Below are 14,063 nucleotides of genomic sequence, written 5' to 3'. Positions count from 1 at the left end.
CATAAACAAACATTCAACTAAGTACTTATTATTATGTGCTAAATACTGTGCTAACGGCTAATTTACTAGGAAAAATGAAGCACTTTTCTGGCTAAGTCATATGCATAATTATGGTATATAATAATGTGAACATTAATAGAAATATCTAAAAAATTATTGGAAAAATGTAGAAAAAAAGGTTAAATTTTTCTTTGTGGAGCTAAAGAGAACTTCAAAGAACACATACCATTTGAATTGACTTTTGGAACAGAAGGAAAAGAGAAAAAGGAACCACATTCATTGAGTTATATGCCTATTACATTCTAGGAATGTTACTACAGTTTTTAATTCCCATACAATCATATAAGGGAAACATTGCCTTTACACTGAGGAAACTGAGTTTAAGGGGTTAACTTATCGTCACAAGAATCTATAGCTATCAAGAAGCAGAGCTGTGATTATGAACTCATCTTGTCTGACTGGCTTTTCCCACAGTATTTCAAAATGTAGGTGACATAAAGAATATAAAGGTTATTCCAACCTTAAAATTTAAGAAGAGACTTGAACATATATATACGCATGTACACTAGAAGGTAGAATGCAATTCTGGACCAATCCAGATGTCCATCTTCTCCATGTTTATACCTAGCATGCTACACACTACTAGAGATAAATTGTGCAGAATGGTACTACTATAAACACATGGTGTTTCAACTTGGCAATTATCTAATATATTTTTTTAAAAGATTGTATTTATTTGTTCATGAGAGACACAGAAAGAGAGGCAGAGACATAGGCAGAGGAAGAAGCAGGCTCCCTGCAGGGAGCCGGATGTGGGACTTGATCTGCAGACCCAGGATCACACCCTGAGCTGAAGGCAGGTGCTCAACCACTGAGCCACCCAGGCACCCCTAATATTTTCATAATATATATTTCTCATTTACTGTGTAGTTATTTCAAAATTCTATTTTCCTCAAAATTCTGACACTAGCACATCTCTTGCCATTAGAGCACAGCCATTGGATGGAAACTACCTGAATTCTTACAACCAAACCTACAAACTCACTTTTATCTTTTCTTTTTTTAGGATTTTATTTATTTATTTATTCATCACACACACACACACACACACACACACACAGAGGCAGAGACACAGGCAGAGGGAGAAGCAGTCTCTATGCAGGGAGCCTGACATGGGACTCGATCCCAGGTCCCCAGGATTACACCCTGGGCTGAAGGCAGCGCTAAACCGCTGAGCCACCCAGGCTGCCCTGAACTCAACTTTTATCTTAACATAATCTTTATTTCTATCTTCAAAATGGAAAAGGTGCCCCTCCTGTTTAAAGTTAAATCCCATCACTGTGCTCTAGATCTCTTCCTTCTCCAACACTCTGCTGGGAAATTGATTATCTTCTCTTGTTTGTACCTATAATGTCTCTACCTGGCTCCTATCACCATTTAAACTCTCTAGCTGTGGGAGGTAAAAGTCCTTGATCTCATGTTCTCCCTCCTTCCCATCATCCTATATTCTGATTTAAATATCTTAAAGATTGCCTATTTTTCCTAGACCACTTTTCAACTTCTGCTCATTCATCAATTCACTGTGGTCTGCTTTTTAGCTCCACTGAAACTGCTGTACCATCTTACTAAAATTCAACCGATGCTTTTTTTTTTTTTTTATCTTTGTTTGACTTGGCCCCTTGACAGCCCATTGTCACTGGTCAGATTCTACTGTCTTTCTGATGTTCCTGCCATCTCTCTGGTTACCCCACCTTCTAATTTGTGTACACACTTTTTCCTCTGCCTCTCCCTTAAATGTTGGTGCTCTTCAAGATTTTGGCCTAGGCCTTTTTCTGCTCTCACTCTACGTAGTTCATTTACCAATTCATTTAATCCCTTCCATATATAAAGCACCTTCTTTACTGGATATATCCACTTAGATATTTTCTTGAGCTTTCTTCTCCAAATCTATTTGTCCCATGTGCTTTGCAGCACCACCATAAACCCACGACACAAGCCAAAACTCCAGGCATCAATTCTTGTATCTCTGCTCTTCAACATTCCCTGGATCCAATCACCAAGCCCCATGATTCTACTTTCTAAACAGGCTTCAAATTAGCCCATTCTTGTGGGACACCATTATACCAGTCTGGTTTAAGATACCACCATCACTCACTGAAATACTGGAATAGTTTCCTAATTGGGGCTCTTACCACCACCCTTAATACAGCTACAAAAGAAATCACAAAAGGGCTTTATATCAACATCTTAAAATTATGCACAGTATTCTATGAAACATTTGGCTGATTAAAGATGCTTTTCCTACTCTTGAAAACTTATATTCTAAGGGCTTATATTTTATGATGAAATATATACACAGAAAAGCAGAATTAGAATTTCCAAATCAGGATATCTTGTTTCAAAAGGTGAAGATGAGTGGATAAAAAGGGATGAAAAATGAAAGCCACGTAAGAAGATTCCTGAGAGGTATACTCAATAAGAAAGAAGACATGCTCAGGAATTACATTTCTTATATTCAAAACTGAATGTTTAACTTGAAGCCTCGCTACTATAATTCAAGATGAGATCCTATCAGTTGATCTTTTCCTTTATCTCCTTTTAACCTCATTATTTAAGATTATATTATTTTATATTTTTATAACTAAGAGGTCTTAGCATAAGTGAAGACATTTAAGGGTAAAAAAGATTGCAACCTGGATCCCTGGGTGGCGTAGCGGTTTGGCGCCTGCCTTTGGCCCAGGGCGCGATCTCGGAGACCCGGGATTGAATCCCATGTCGGGCTCCCGGTGCATGGAGCCTGCTTCTCCTTCTGCCTGTGTCTCTGCCTCTCTCTCTCTCTCTCTGTGTGTGACTATCATAAAATAAATAAAAATTAAAAAAAAAAAAAAAGATCGCAGCCAAAAAAAAAAAAAAGGTCACAACCCACTTAAAGGAAATCAAAAAGAGTTACTCTGAAGCATCAAAAGAGAAAGAGGAAAAAGAGAGATTATAACACCTGGATAAGATATTCAGCTCTGAGTTTTTTGGCAACTAAGACAAAAAGGAAACACATTAAATTACATAGTTTTCACTTTCTGACAAAAAGAAAGAATATAACTTCATCTACGGAGGAAAAAATTTTCCTGGAACTAATGCAAGCAGTAATTCATCATGAGATTTTTGTCTAAATGGGACTAAGGAAAAGATCATAAACTTTTGTTTCAGAAAAAAAAAAGTATTTGCTTTTAGTTTTGACAGTAAATATATAATCATGGTTGAGTTCCTTAACTCTTATCAGCCTCAGATTCATCTGTAAAAGTGGGGACAATGAGATTTAACTCTGTGACATTTAGCTTAGGAATTTTTAAAGCAAATAATTTTGATCTGGGACGCCTGGGTGGCTCATTGGTTGAGCATCTGCCTTCCGCTCAGGGCTCAGGGTGTGATACTGGAATCCCAGGATCAAGTCCCACATCGGGCTTCCCACAGGGAGCCTGCTTCTTCCTCTGCCTATGTCTCTACCTCTCTCTCTGTGTCTCTCATGAATAAATAAATACAATCTTAAAAAAAATACTTTAGATCTAACATTAATATAGAAAATAAAAACCCTTTATGGTCATGCCCCAATGTCCTAGAATTGTCAACCTAGAATAATCTCATCTGTTTTCTTTTTTATTTAACACATACTTGATAACTATGTAAATGAGTGGATGTTCTTATTTCATATTACGTGACCATCTAGAAAGTCTTATTGGAACTAATTGACACTACTTAAAAAGTTAGACCAGAGGTGTCCAGTGAAAAATTTAAAATGTGCATTTGATCACATATGGATATAAACTCAGAAAATTTAGCTGATTAAAGCAGTGACTCATATTAGACAATTTTCCCAGGGTCCTGCCTAGTGTGGGACAAGCTCTCACGTGTACTGTGCATGACTATGAGAGTGGGCACCTCCTACATTTTGTGCCCTACGTGCCTTGCTTGCCTCACCTTAGTCTCAGCCCTGATTTTTCACTTTCAAAAAAATTCTATTTATCAGAGGTATTCTTATCCGACTGTTATTTATTGGTTATTTTAAGTACTTGACTCTCAGAGCCATAAAATGGATAAATCAATCCCGCAGACTCTGTTTTTTTTTTTTAAGATTTTATTTATTTGAAAGAAAGAGAGTGAGCGCACAAGTAGGGGGTGGGGTACAGGGAGAGAGAGAAGTAGGCTTCCTGCTGAGCAGGGAGACAAGGCAGAGCTCAATCCCAGGACCTGGGATCATGGAGCCAAAGGCAGACACTTAACTGACTAAGCCATCCAGGTATATCCCCCTTAAAAAAAATATTTTTTTAAAAAGATTTTATTTATTTATTCATGAGAGACACGGAGACAGAGACAGATACACAGGCAGAGACACAGGCAGAGGGAGAAGCAGGCTCCTCGCAGGGAGCCTGACGTGGGACTCGATCTCGGGACCCCGGGAATCACAACCTGAGTCAAAGGCAGATACTCAACCACTGAGCCACGCAGGCATTCCCTGGCCTTTAAAAAGTGTTTCAGAAGGGGGGGGGGGGGGAGAGAGAGAGAGAGAGAGAGAGAGAGAGAGAGAGAAAGAGAAAATGAGTGGTGGGGAGGGGCAGAGGGACAAGCCGACTCCCTGCTGAGTGCAGCACCCGATGCAGGGCTCAGTCCCAGAACTCTGAGATCATGCCCTGAGCAAAAGTCAGATCCTTAACTGACTAAGCCACCCAGGTGCCCTGACTCTCTGTTTTATCAGGTAAATTTTTAAGTGGATAGTCAAGCATTACCCTTGGGTTACCTGCTGTTCTCTCAACTAAGCAGTTTTTACACTTGATTTTGCATCTACACACTTTAAGTTGGCATTACATGGTTTCTTGGAAAAAAAATGAAAAAAAATTTTTTAAAGATTTTATTCATCCATTCATGAGAGACACACACAGAGTCAGAAGCACAGATGCAGGCAGAGGGAGAAGCAGGCCCCATGCAAGGAGCCCAACTTGGGACTCGATCCTAGGTCCCTAGGATCATGCCCCAGGCCGAAGGCAGCGCCAAACCGCTGAGCCACCTGGGCTGCCAAAAAAAATGAAAAATTTGTATCAAGTTTGCTTTATTAAACTTTAATTTTCATTTTGCTTTGAAAAGAAAAAAGCTTCTTTTCTTTAGATGTCTGGCATTAAGAAAAATCACAGTGTTGGATTATTAAAATATAATTGTCAAAATGAAGATACTACTGAATGCATGAAAATTAACTGACAATTAGATATGAATCCATGCAAATTTCACTGATGCCATAGTGTAGTTTCATCTTGCTAGTATTTAATTTCTATGTTTAAACATATTTCCTTGTAAACTTATACAAATCTCAACCCACTAAATAGAACTTTTAATTTTTATTTGGATTCATGAATAATGTGATCCCGAGCAGGATGTACAAAATACATAAAGTTGTTCACATATTTTTCATGGTCTAGTATAATCTTCTAAAAACAAATGAGAATTGTCATTCCAAAAGAATACTTGTATGAAGCTTTATGAAAAAAAGTTGGTATGGCTGAATGGATATCTGCATCTCTCTGAGAGAGAGCACGTGCTCGAGAGAGTGTGTGCACATGAGTGAAGTGGGGAGGGGCAGAGGAAGAGTGAGAAAGAGAATCTTATGCAGGCTTCATGTTGAACATGGAGACTGATGCAAGGCTGAATCTCATACGCTGAGCATAAATCAAGAGTTGGAGACCTAACCAACTGAGCCACCCAAGCACCCCTGTGTTATTATTTCCTAAATATTCAATTTTTTAAACATTTGTGAAAATCCACATAGTGAATGAATCAGGCTTCTTCCACAGTGAAGAACAATTATTTGAAGGTGGAATCTTAGAACACAAGTGGTAACAGATAAGGCCTGGAAGTCAGAAAAAAGAATAAATATTTTTAGAGAAACTCTTCCTACTCTGTACAACCTGTTGGTAGATCTAGTTACCTATGCAAAAGTCACCTCTGAAATCTAGTCAGGGACGCCTTATTCCTTTCACCCATGATGGAAAATATACCTATTAGAGAACTACTCCAAAGGCCATTTCTAAGACAGAGAAAATCCTGCAATTCCCTTGACACCATTTCTAGGGAACTGCTTTGAACTGCTTCCAGGAATATTCCCCAGTTCATCTCTCTCAATAATATCCTTCCAATAATTTCTTCCCAAATATCTGTTATGTCTTTCCCAGACAAGGAAACAATGTCTTCAGCATACTCATAAACCAATCATCTGTTCTGAGCATTTCTTTCTCTGTTAGGATAACAAAATGGTAAAAACATGGCCAAGACAAGGCACTGATAGTTCAGTGGAAAAAATGCACTGGATTAAAAAACTAGGCTTCACAATACCAACTGTTGGAGAGGATGCAGAGCAACTGGAACACTTATTCGTTGCTGATGGGAATGCAAAAGGTACAGTCACTTTGGAAAATAGTTTGGCAGTTGCTTATAAGGTCAAACATACACTTTCCAAAAGACCCAGAAATCCTGCTCCTGGGGTATATACCAAGAGAAAGGGAAACTTACATTTACCAAAACACATACATGATCATTTATAGCATCGTTATTACTTATAGACGCCTCCAAATGAAAACAACTCAAATGTCCATCAACTGGTAAATGGATTAACAAACTCTGGTATGTCCATACAATAGAATATTCCTCAGCAACAAAAAGGAATAAATGACTAATATTTGCAACAACATGGATGAATCTTTTTTTATAGTAAATGAAAAAAGTTAGTCTGAAAAGACTGATCATTTCATTTATACAACATTCTGGGAAAATGGAATACCTTTTGCCGGAAAAGGCAAAACTACAGGGATAGAAAACGGATCAGTAGTTGGGAGGACTGTAGGTGGAGAAAGGGTCAATATAAAAGGGGCATGAAGGTATTTTCTGAAGTGATGAAACTATTTTATATATTGTCTATGGTGATGGTTACACAAGTGGGTGTATTAGCCAAAAATCACAGAAATGTATAGTAAACAGGGCATGAATTTTACTGTATGTATATTGCATTTCAATACATCTGACTCAAAAAAATAAGAAAAATGGGGTTATCTCTTAGTTATTAACTGGCTTTGGACAAGCCACTTGAAACTCCTTTCTCCTTTTATAAAATGAGGAATTTATATTAGCTCTAAGAGTTTTGGAGAAGAACAACAAAAAATATTTTATGGGCTCTTGGCATACATATAGTATACAGGCAATACAGTGATGAATAAGACAAAGTACACTAAAGAAATTTACTGTCTAGTGCGATAGAGAGGTAAAACATAATTATTAAATAATGGGGAAATCCAATGACAGAGACTGAACAGGCAAAAGAGGTCAACAAGAAGGGGCATTCCAAGAATAAGAATTAACCCAAAGAATAAAGTATCATTAATTCATAAAGAATAATAAAGTATATCACATGTTCAATATAAAGGACCAGATCACAGTGAGACATAAACATGAGAAATCATTAATGTACATGGACAACTGGAATCCAGCAATCTTAATGCAACATGGACTCTGAAAAAGCATAAAGTAAAAATTATGACAAAATGGAAAAAGTACCTCACGATGATTTAGAAGTTGTTCTAAATCTAATGCCATTTGATTCTTCATCTGTAGTAAAGCTGACTTTTCTTTATTTAAATTGCTGAAAAAAAAAAAGCCGATCAAGGTTTAAAGCCATCATATTGGCATAAATTTAACTAAGAAACAGTAAATAGCAAAAGGCTAAAGACAAAGCTGATGGCCTGAATTAAAGAGAAATTAAATTTATAGTCCATAAAGATATCAGATCAGCCACTATAATGTTTGATTTAATCAACAGCTAACTATTTTCTAAGAAGACTTTTTCTTTTAATGATCATTTGGCAGTATAGATGAGATGCTTTCAGAGAATTCTTTCCTGCCTAGTAGGAGCATAAAATTAGTATTTTAAAGAGGACTACTCACTCCTGAAATGTAGAAAAGATGAAATGGGATTTATATAAAGGTAAAAAGTATGTTTGGGCAAGATATTAAAACTCAAGACACAGGAAATCAAATTAAAACATTTACCCTTAGAACTAAAAGTAACATTTAAAAATTTACCACACACTAAATTACCAGGTACATGTAACTAAGCTAGATAAATGAATGAGATATTCAGTTTGTGCTAAATTTGGGAAAACAATTTTTGTCCCCAAATTCTTAGTTCAATCTTTAATTTCTAATTTTGCATTGTGAATTTGCCTTTGATAAAATCTATCTTCTGATTGGAAAGGGTGAGAAGCCTAAGTAGAACATATTAATTTTTTTTTTTTCATATTAATATTTTAAAAGATAAATATTTGAGGTCTTTTCTGTATTTTCTGGAGTTTTATTATTCAATGTATAAAAATTAATTGGAATTATTAAATGAAATGCTCTTTGAAAGCCACTGAAATGAATCTACTCAGCACCACATCAAGAATTAAGAAAAGCAACAATGAATTAAAACAACATAATTTCATAAATATCAAAACAAAATCTGTGAGGGTAAAATTAGAATTATTTTGCTGGATAGGTAAGATTATCCTTTAAGAAAATGGAAAGCCACCAATTTTTAAAATATTAGTCACAAGTTTTTTTTACTATTCAAGGAATAGTAGTGGGTGATCTGAAAAAACTGGTAATTCCAAGCACTTAAGAGGGAAAAACTCACATTCTCCTTTTTCCTAGTAACTGAACTTCCCCAAGGAAGCACCATAGTTTGTCCTCTGAGAGAAAGATAAGATGCAATTTTGACTTCTGTTTCCAACTGTGCCACTGACTCAAGTGTGTGGTATAAAAGCACAACACACACCACCCTACTAAGCCTCAGTTTTCACATCTGTAAAAGTGGAAAACAATACTCATGTATGTCAAAGGGATATATGAATTACCTAATAATGATTAAATAAAGAATTGAACGTATAAAATGCAACATACATGCTACATGGTATTACTAATTGAGATGAAAAACATGTATCACAGAAAAACAGTAATTAAATGCCACACAGCTTAGATGCTCAGCAGAAGAATTCAGAATTAGGCATCAGAGATCCTACAGAGCCTTGGAGTTGAAAAGAACTAAATGATATAAAGGTAACTGAGTGCTACATTCTGCCAGAGTCCTCCAAAGCATGGTAAAGATCAGATGTTTCTGTAACTATAGAATTCAAATCTATCTTTAGCTAGAATCATCTTGAATATGAAATATTTTTCAAAATTAAACATCCAGTAACATTGGAATAGGATTTTTCGAGGAACAGAAATGTGTTAATGCTCATATGCATGTATATGTTAATGTTCGTGTATGTTACATACACATACTATATAAACAAACACAAGCAGTACATACACACAAACACACAAATGAACACACACCCACACTCTTTCTCTCAAATACCAACAGGCCCTTAAATAAAATGTATGCATTAGGAATGGAACGTTGATGTAACCAAGGATTTTACCTGGATAATTTGTTAGAAATGCTTTATGTGTAGTGTTTAATTTTTTTCCAGAATAAAGGAAGTATTCCAATTTAAAAAAAATTTATTTTATTTAAGATTTATTTATTCATTCATGAAAGACACACACACACACACACACACACACACACACACACACAGCCACACAGGCAGAGGGAGAAGCATGTTCCATGCAGGAAGCCAATGTGGGACTCCATCCCAGGACTCCAGGATCACACCCCGAGCCAAAGGCAGATGCTCAACCACTGAGCCACCCAGGCATCCTGAAAGTATTCCATATTTATTTATTTATTTTAAGATTTTATTTATTTATTCATGAGAGAGAGAGAGAGAGAGAGAGAGAGAGGCAGAGACACAGGCAGAGAGAGAAACAGGCTCCATGCAGGGAGCCCGACATGGGACTCAATCCCGGGTCCCCAGGATCAGGCCCTGTCTGGGCTGAAAGTGGCACTAAACCGCTGAGCCACCTGGGCTGCCCTATTCCATATTTAAATAGCAAAAATAACTATTTAATATAGAATAAAAAGTGGGTAAATTGGTTCACAGAGCAACTGTGTTCTACCTGCAAGACGTGGGTTTATCACAAACAGTACAGACTCCTCTGATGATATTTGGGTATATATTTTCAAAGTCTCAGCCTTCTGTATAATATACTCTTAAACCACAAGGGAGACTATCTTCAACACATGGGTCTCTAAAACTGAATATAATGATTATTATACTCTGTATTCTTCTATGTATGTAATTACTCAATCAAAGTTTAGTTTCTATAAGACACATTTCATAACAGTGGTGAAAATTTACCTTAAAAATACAAAGCTCCCATGCGTGACTCAAGCAACTACAAAACAAATCTCCTTATAAGCACATCTTTCATGAATGGTATATTACACCCATAACTGTTCAATTCACTGTTAATTATTACTCAGAAATTCATGTTTATGGCTCTGTGTCACCTGCTATATGAAAACATATTCCTGATATACTGTTCTTTAACTTCCTGGATCAATATACCTTGGCTTAGCCTTACAAGGCTAAGTAGTCTTTTCTTCTTAAACTACTGGTTAAGAATAAACTGAGAATTGACAATGGGGAAAAGAAATTTATGCTAATTATTCTCTTTCCATGCTTCCTTCAGTTCTGAGCCATAGATCAAACTATATAACCCAGATTGTCTCCTGTGGTTTGGTAGAGGAGAGTTTAACAGTACTACTTTTAGAATGGATTATTACTTTAATGATAGGGGAATTTAAAGTAGTTAATAGTGATATCTCAAATGTTAGCTTTTAATGTGTTTATTATCATTTCATTTTAGTACATATTTACTCTAACCTTTCTAGACATTGAATATAAATAGCTAGATTTGCAAGCTGTGGGTGTGGTATAGTGGCACTGTTTCATTTTCTAAGAAAATGATAAAATTATTCAGTTCCTTAAAGAGTTTTATTGTATAAGCTAGAGACATATTTTAAAAAGAAGCCATTTAACTAAGACCATAAAACCCTAAAAGAAAACATAGGCAATAAACTCCTGGACATTGGTCTTAGTGATTAGTTTTTTGGATCTATCACCTCAGGTAAGGGCAGCAAAAATAGACATAAATAACTGGGATGATATCAAACTAAAAAGCTTTGAGATAGCAAAGGAAATCAGCAACAAAACAAAAAGGCAACTATGGATGGATGAATAAAGAAGATGTAGGGATCCCTGGGTGGCGCAGCGGTTTGGCGCCTGCCTTTGGCCCGGGGCGCGATCCTGGAGACCCGGGATCGAATCCCACGTCGGGCTCCCTGGTGCATGGAGCCTGCTTCTCCCTCTGCCTGTGTCTCTGCCTCTCTCTCTCCCTGTGTGACTATCATAAATTAAAAAAAAAAAAAAGAAAAAGAAGATGTAGTGTACACACACACGCGCACACACACACACACACACACGGGAATATTAGTCTCCTATAAAAAAGAATGAAATCTTGCCATTTGCAATAACATGGATGAACCTAGAGGGCATTATACTAAATGAAATGTCATAGAATGACAAATTCTGCAGGATTTCACTTACATGTGGAATCTACAGAACAAAACAAACGAACAAAACAAAACAGAAAGATTAATAAAAACAGCTAGTGGTTGCCAGAGGGGAGGGGGCTGGAGTTTGGACAAAATAGGTGAAGGGGATTAAGTTGTTCAAACTTCCAGCTATAAAATAAATACATCATGGGGATGAAAGGTACAGCATGGGGAATACAGTCAATAACACTGTTATAAGTTTGTACGGTGACAGATGGTAACTATACCATGGTAAGCATTTCATAACATATATAAATGTTTAATCCCTCTGTTGTACACCTGAAATTAATATGGCATGTCAACTATACTTCAGCTTAAAAAATAACCAATTCATGTAAATATTCCTTCCAATTAAAATCAACAGCTAGCAAAAAGGAATAGGCCTTTTTAAGTAATCATTTTGAATGGGTTATTTGATGTTTAGATTTCAAATTAATGAAGGACAAAAGGAAGGGAAGTAATATTTACTGAGCTTCTCGTGCCAGAAGCTTTATATATGTTCTTTCATTTAATTTTTCCATCTAACCCTTGAGTTCATGCTAATATCTCTATTTTACAGGCACATTTGCCATGACAAAGAAACCAGGGTGATGTGCATTCAGAGCCCAGGATAATTCCCCTACATGTAAAATGTCATCAGCTCAGAATAATAGTGATGGTGGACAGACTGCTGGGTCAGACTTACTGACTGGGCTGTTTTTTATGGTAGTTTATTCATGTCATGGGGGCACATTTAACAGCATCTCAAGGGCCATATTTAAACTGCTGAAAGCATCTTAATTTTTCACATTAGAAGGTAGCTGTTTCAATTAGGAGCAAGTTTCATGTCCTATGAAATACTAGTTCAGAATTTATTAAAATATTTATACAGTAAATTTATGAAACATAGACAGCTTTAAGGGACTCAGATTTTAGCACAAAAATATTTTTATAGTTAATTTCATAATTGACATAGTTTCTATGATTACTAATTGGTGTCATGTCCAATAACACAGCCATTAACTGGCCACAGGTGGCAATTAAAATTAAAATTTATTTAATTAAAATAAAAAAATTAGTTCTTCATATGGGTAGTGGCTACCATACTGGACAGTGCACATATGGAGTATTTTTACTATTACAGAAAGTTCTACTGGCCAGTGGAGGTTTATTTTTTTAATTTTAAAATTTTTAAAAAAGATTTTGTTTATTTATTTGAAAGAGAGTGAGAGAGAACACAAGCAGGGGGAGGGGGAGGAAGGGGGAGGGGCAAAGAGAGCGGGAGAAGCCAGGGAGAGCAACTTGGGGGAGGAGGACTTGGAGCTCAACCATCGCTCTGGTAACATGACCTGAGCCTAAAGTAGATGCTTAATCGACTGAACTACTCAGGCATCCCAAGGACAATGGAGGTTTAGAGAGTTTGTTTAATTGATTGGTTCCAATTCAAAACTAAGTACTGAACTAGATTTGAACCCATGCGACGTATCTATAGAGCCTATACTCCCTTTTAAAAATATTTTTTAAAAACAACTTTATTGGGATCCCTGGGTGGCGCAGCGGTTTGGCGCCTGCCTTTGGCCCAGGGCGCGATCCTGGAGACCCGGGATCAAATCCCACGTCGGGTTCCCGGTGCATGGAGCCTGCTTCTCCCTCTGCCTGTGTCTCTGCCTCTCTCTCTCTCTGTGTGTGACTATCATAAATAAATTAAAAACAAAACAAAACAAAACAACTTTATTTGGAATATTTGGAAAGAAGAGAGAAAATATAACAAAGCCACACGTATCCATCACCTGGCTTCAACAATGATCAATTCATGAAAGCTCCACCTTTAATCACTCTTCTATACTATTTTATTTATTTTTTGCTTCTCTCCCTTAATTATATTAATGAAAAATTATCCCTTATTCAGAACAGAACATAGGGAGGCTGTATAACATGTTATGGTGTTAATGGTGTTAATAATGTTAATGGTGAAGAGTATAGAATCAGAAAGCAGACAGATCTGGATTCAAATTTTGACCCAACTTGCTTTTAGATAGCAAGTTGTTTAATTTCTCTAGGGCTGAACTTGTTCGTATTAATAGTTTCCTTCTATAGCTATTTTTTTCCTCTATATTAAATACTTTCAGCTCTTAATTTTTAGTAAAATAAATATTCAAATAAACTTATTTAAAGGTGACTGTGAAAGGTAATTTTTCCATAGGACTTTTATGTTCCCACTCCAAGATTAAAAAGGTAAAAGGAGATTCTATACAAAACTTCAAAAAGAATATAGGAAGAAATATATAACATAAGAAGAAAAAGTTCTATTTAGAGTTCTTTCCTCACTTTCCTTAAGATAACCAAGTGCCCAGTGAGTGATAAAACATAATTTCTATTGTTCCCAATAGCAATTTACATAAGAATTACTTAAATCAATCCAGAAATAGTTATTTATATTGACATTTTAAAGCATAAATGTGATTTAAAATTATTTTATCATATCATCCTGCAATTAAAGATCAGGAGT

General features: G+C 36.2%; 1 protein-coding gene across 10 annotated transcripts in view; it reads right to left on the bottom strand.

Moving 5' to 3' along the window:
* Nucleotides 1-14,063, bottom strand: part of PIBF1 (progesterone immunomodulatory binding factor 1) — a 190,376-nt gene that overhangs the window by 20,821 nt on the left and 155,492 nt on the right. For 5 of the 10 annotated variants that reach the window (XR_007404878.1, XM_025441073.3, XM_025441072.3 and 2 more), the window contains one exon: nucleotides 7,588-7,672. The exons of 2 other annotated variants lie outside the window; for them this stretch is intronic. Coding sequence is in view for 5 of the 8 variants with exons in the window: in XM_025441073.3 (XP_025296858.1) it covers nucleotides 7,588-7,672 (85 nt within the window). In the remaining 3 variants the exon portion in view is untranslated. Of the gene's footprint in view, nucleotides 1-5,154; nucleotides 5,891-7,587; nucleotides 7,673-8,704; nucleotides 8,873-14,063 lie in introns of those variants that run through there. 3 more of the 10 variants (XR_003133931.3, XM_025441075.3, XR_004808297.2) reach the window with 3 other exon arrangements.

Source organism: Canis lupus, chromosome 22 (genome assembly GCF_003254725.2).
Source record: "Canis lupus dingo isolate Sandy chromosome 22, ASM325472v2, whole genome shotgun sequence".
In the NCBI taxonomy this organism is placed as follows: domain Eukaryota; kingdom Metazoa; phylum Chordata; class Mammalia; order Carnivora; family Canidae; genus Canis; species Canis lupus.
This window is presented reverse-complemented; position numbering and strand designations above follow the sequence as displayed.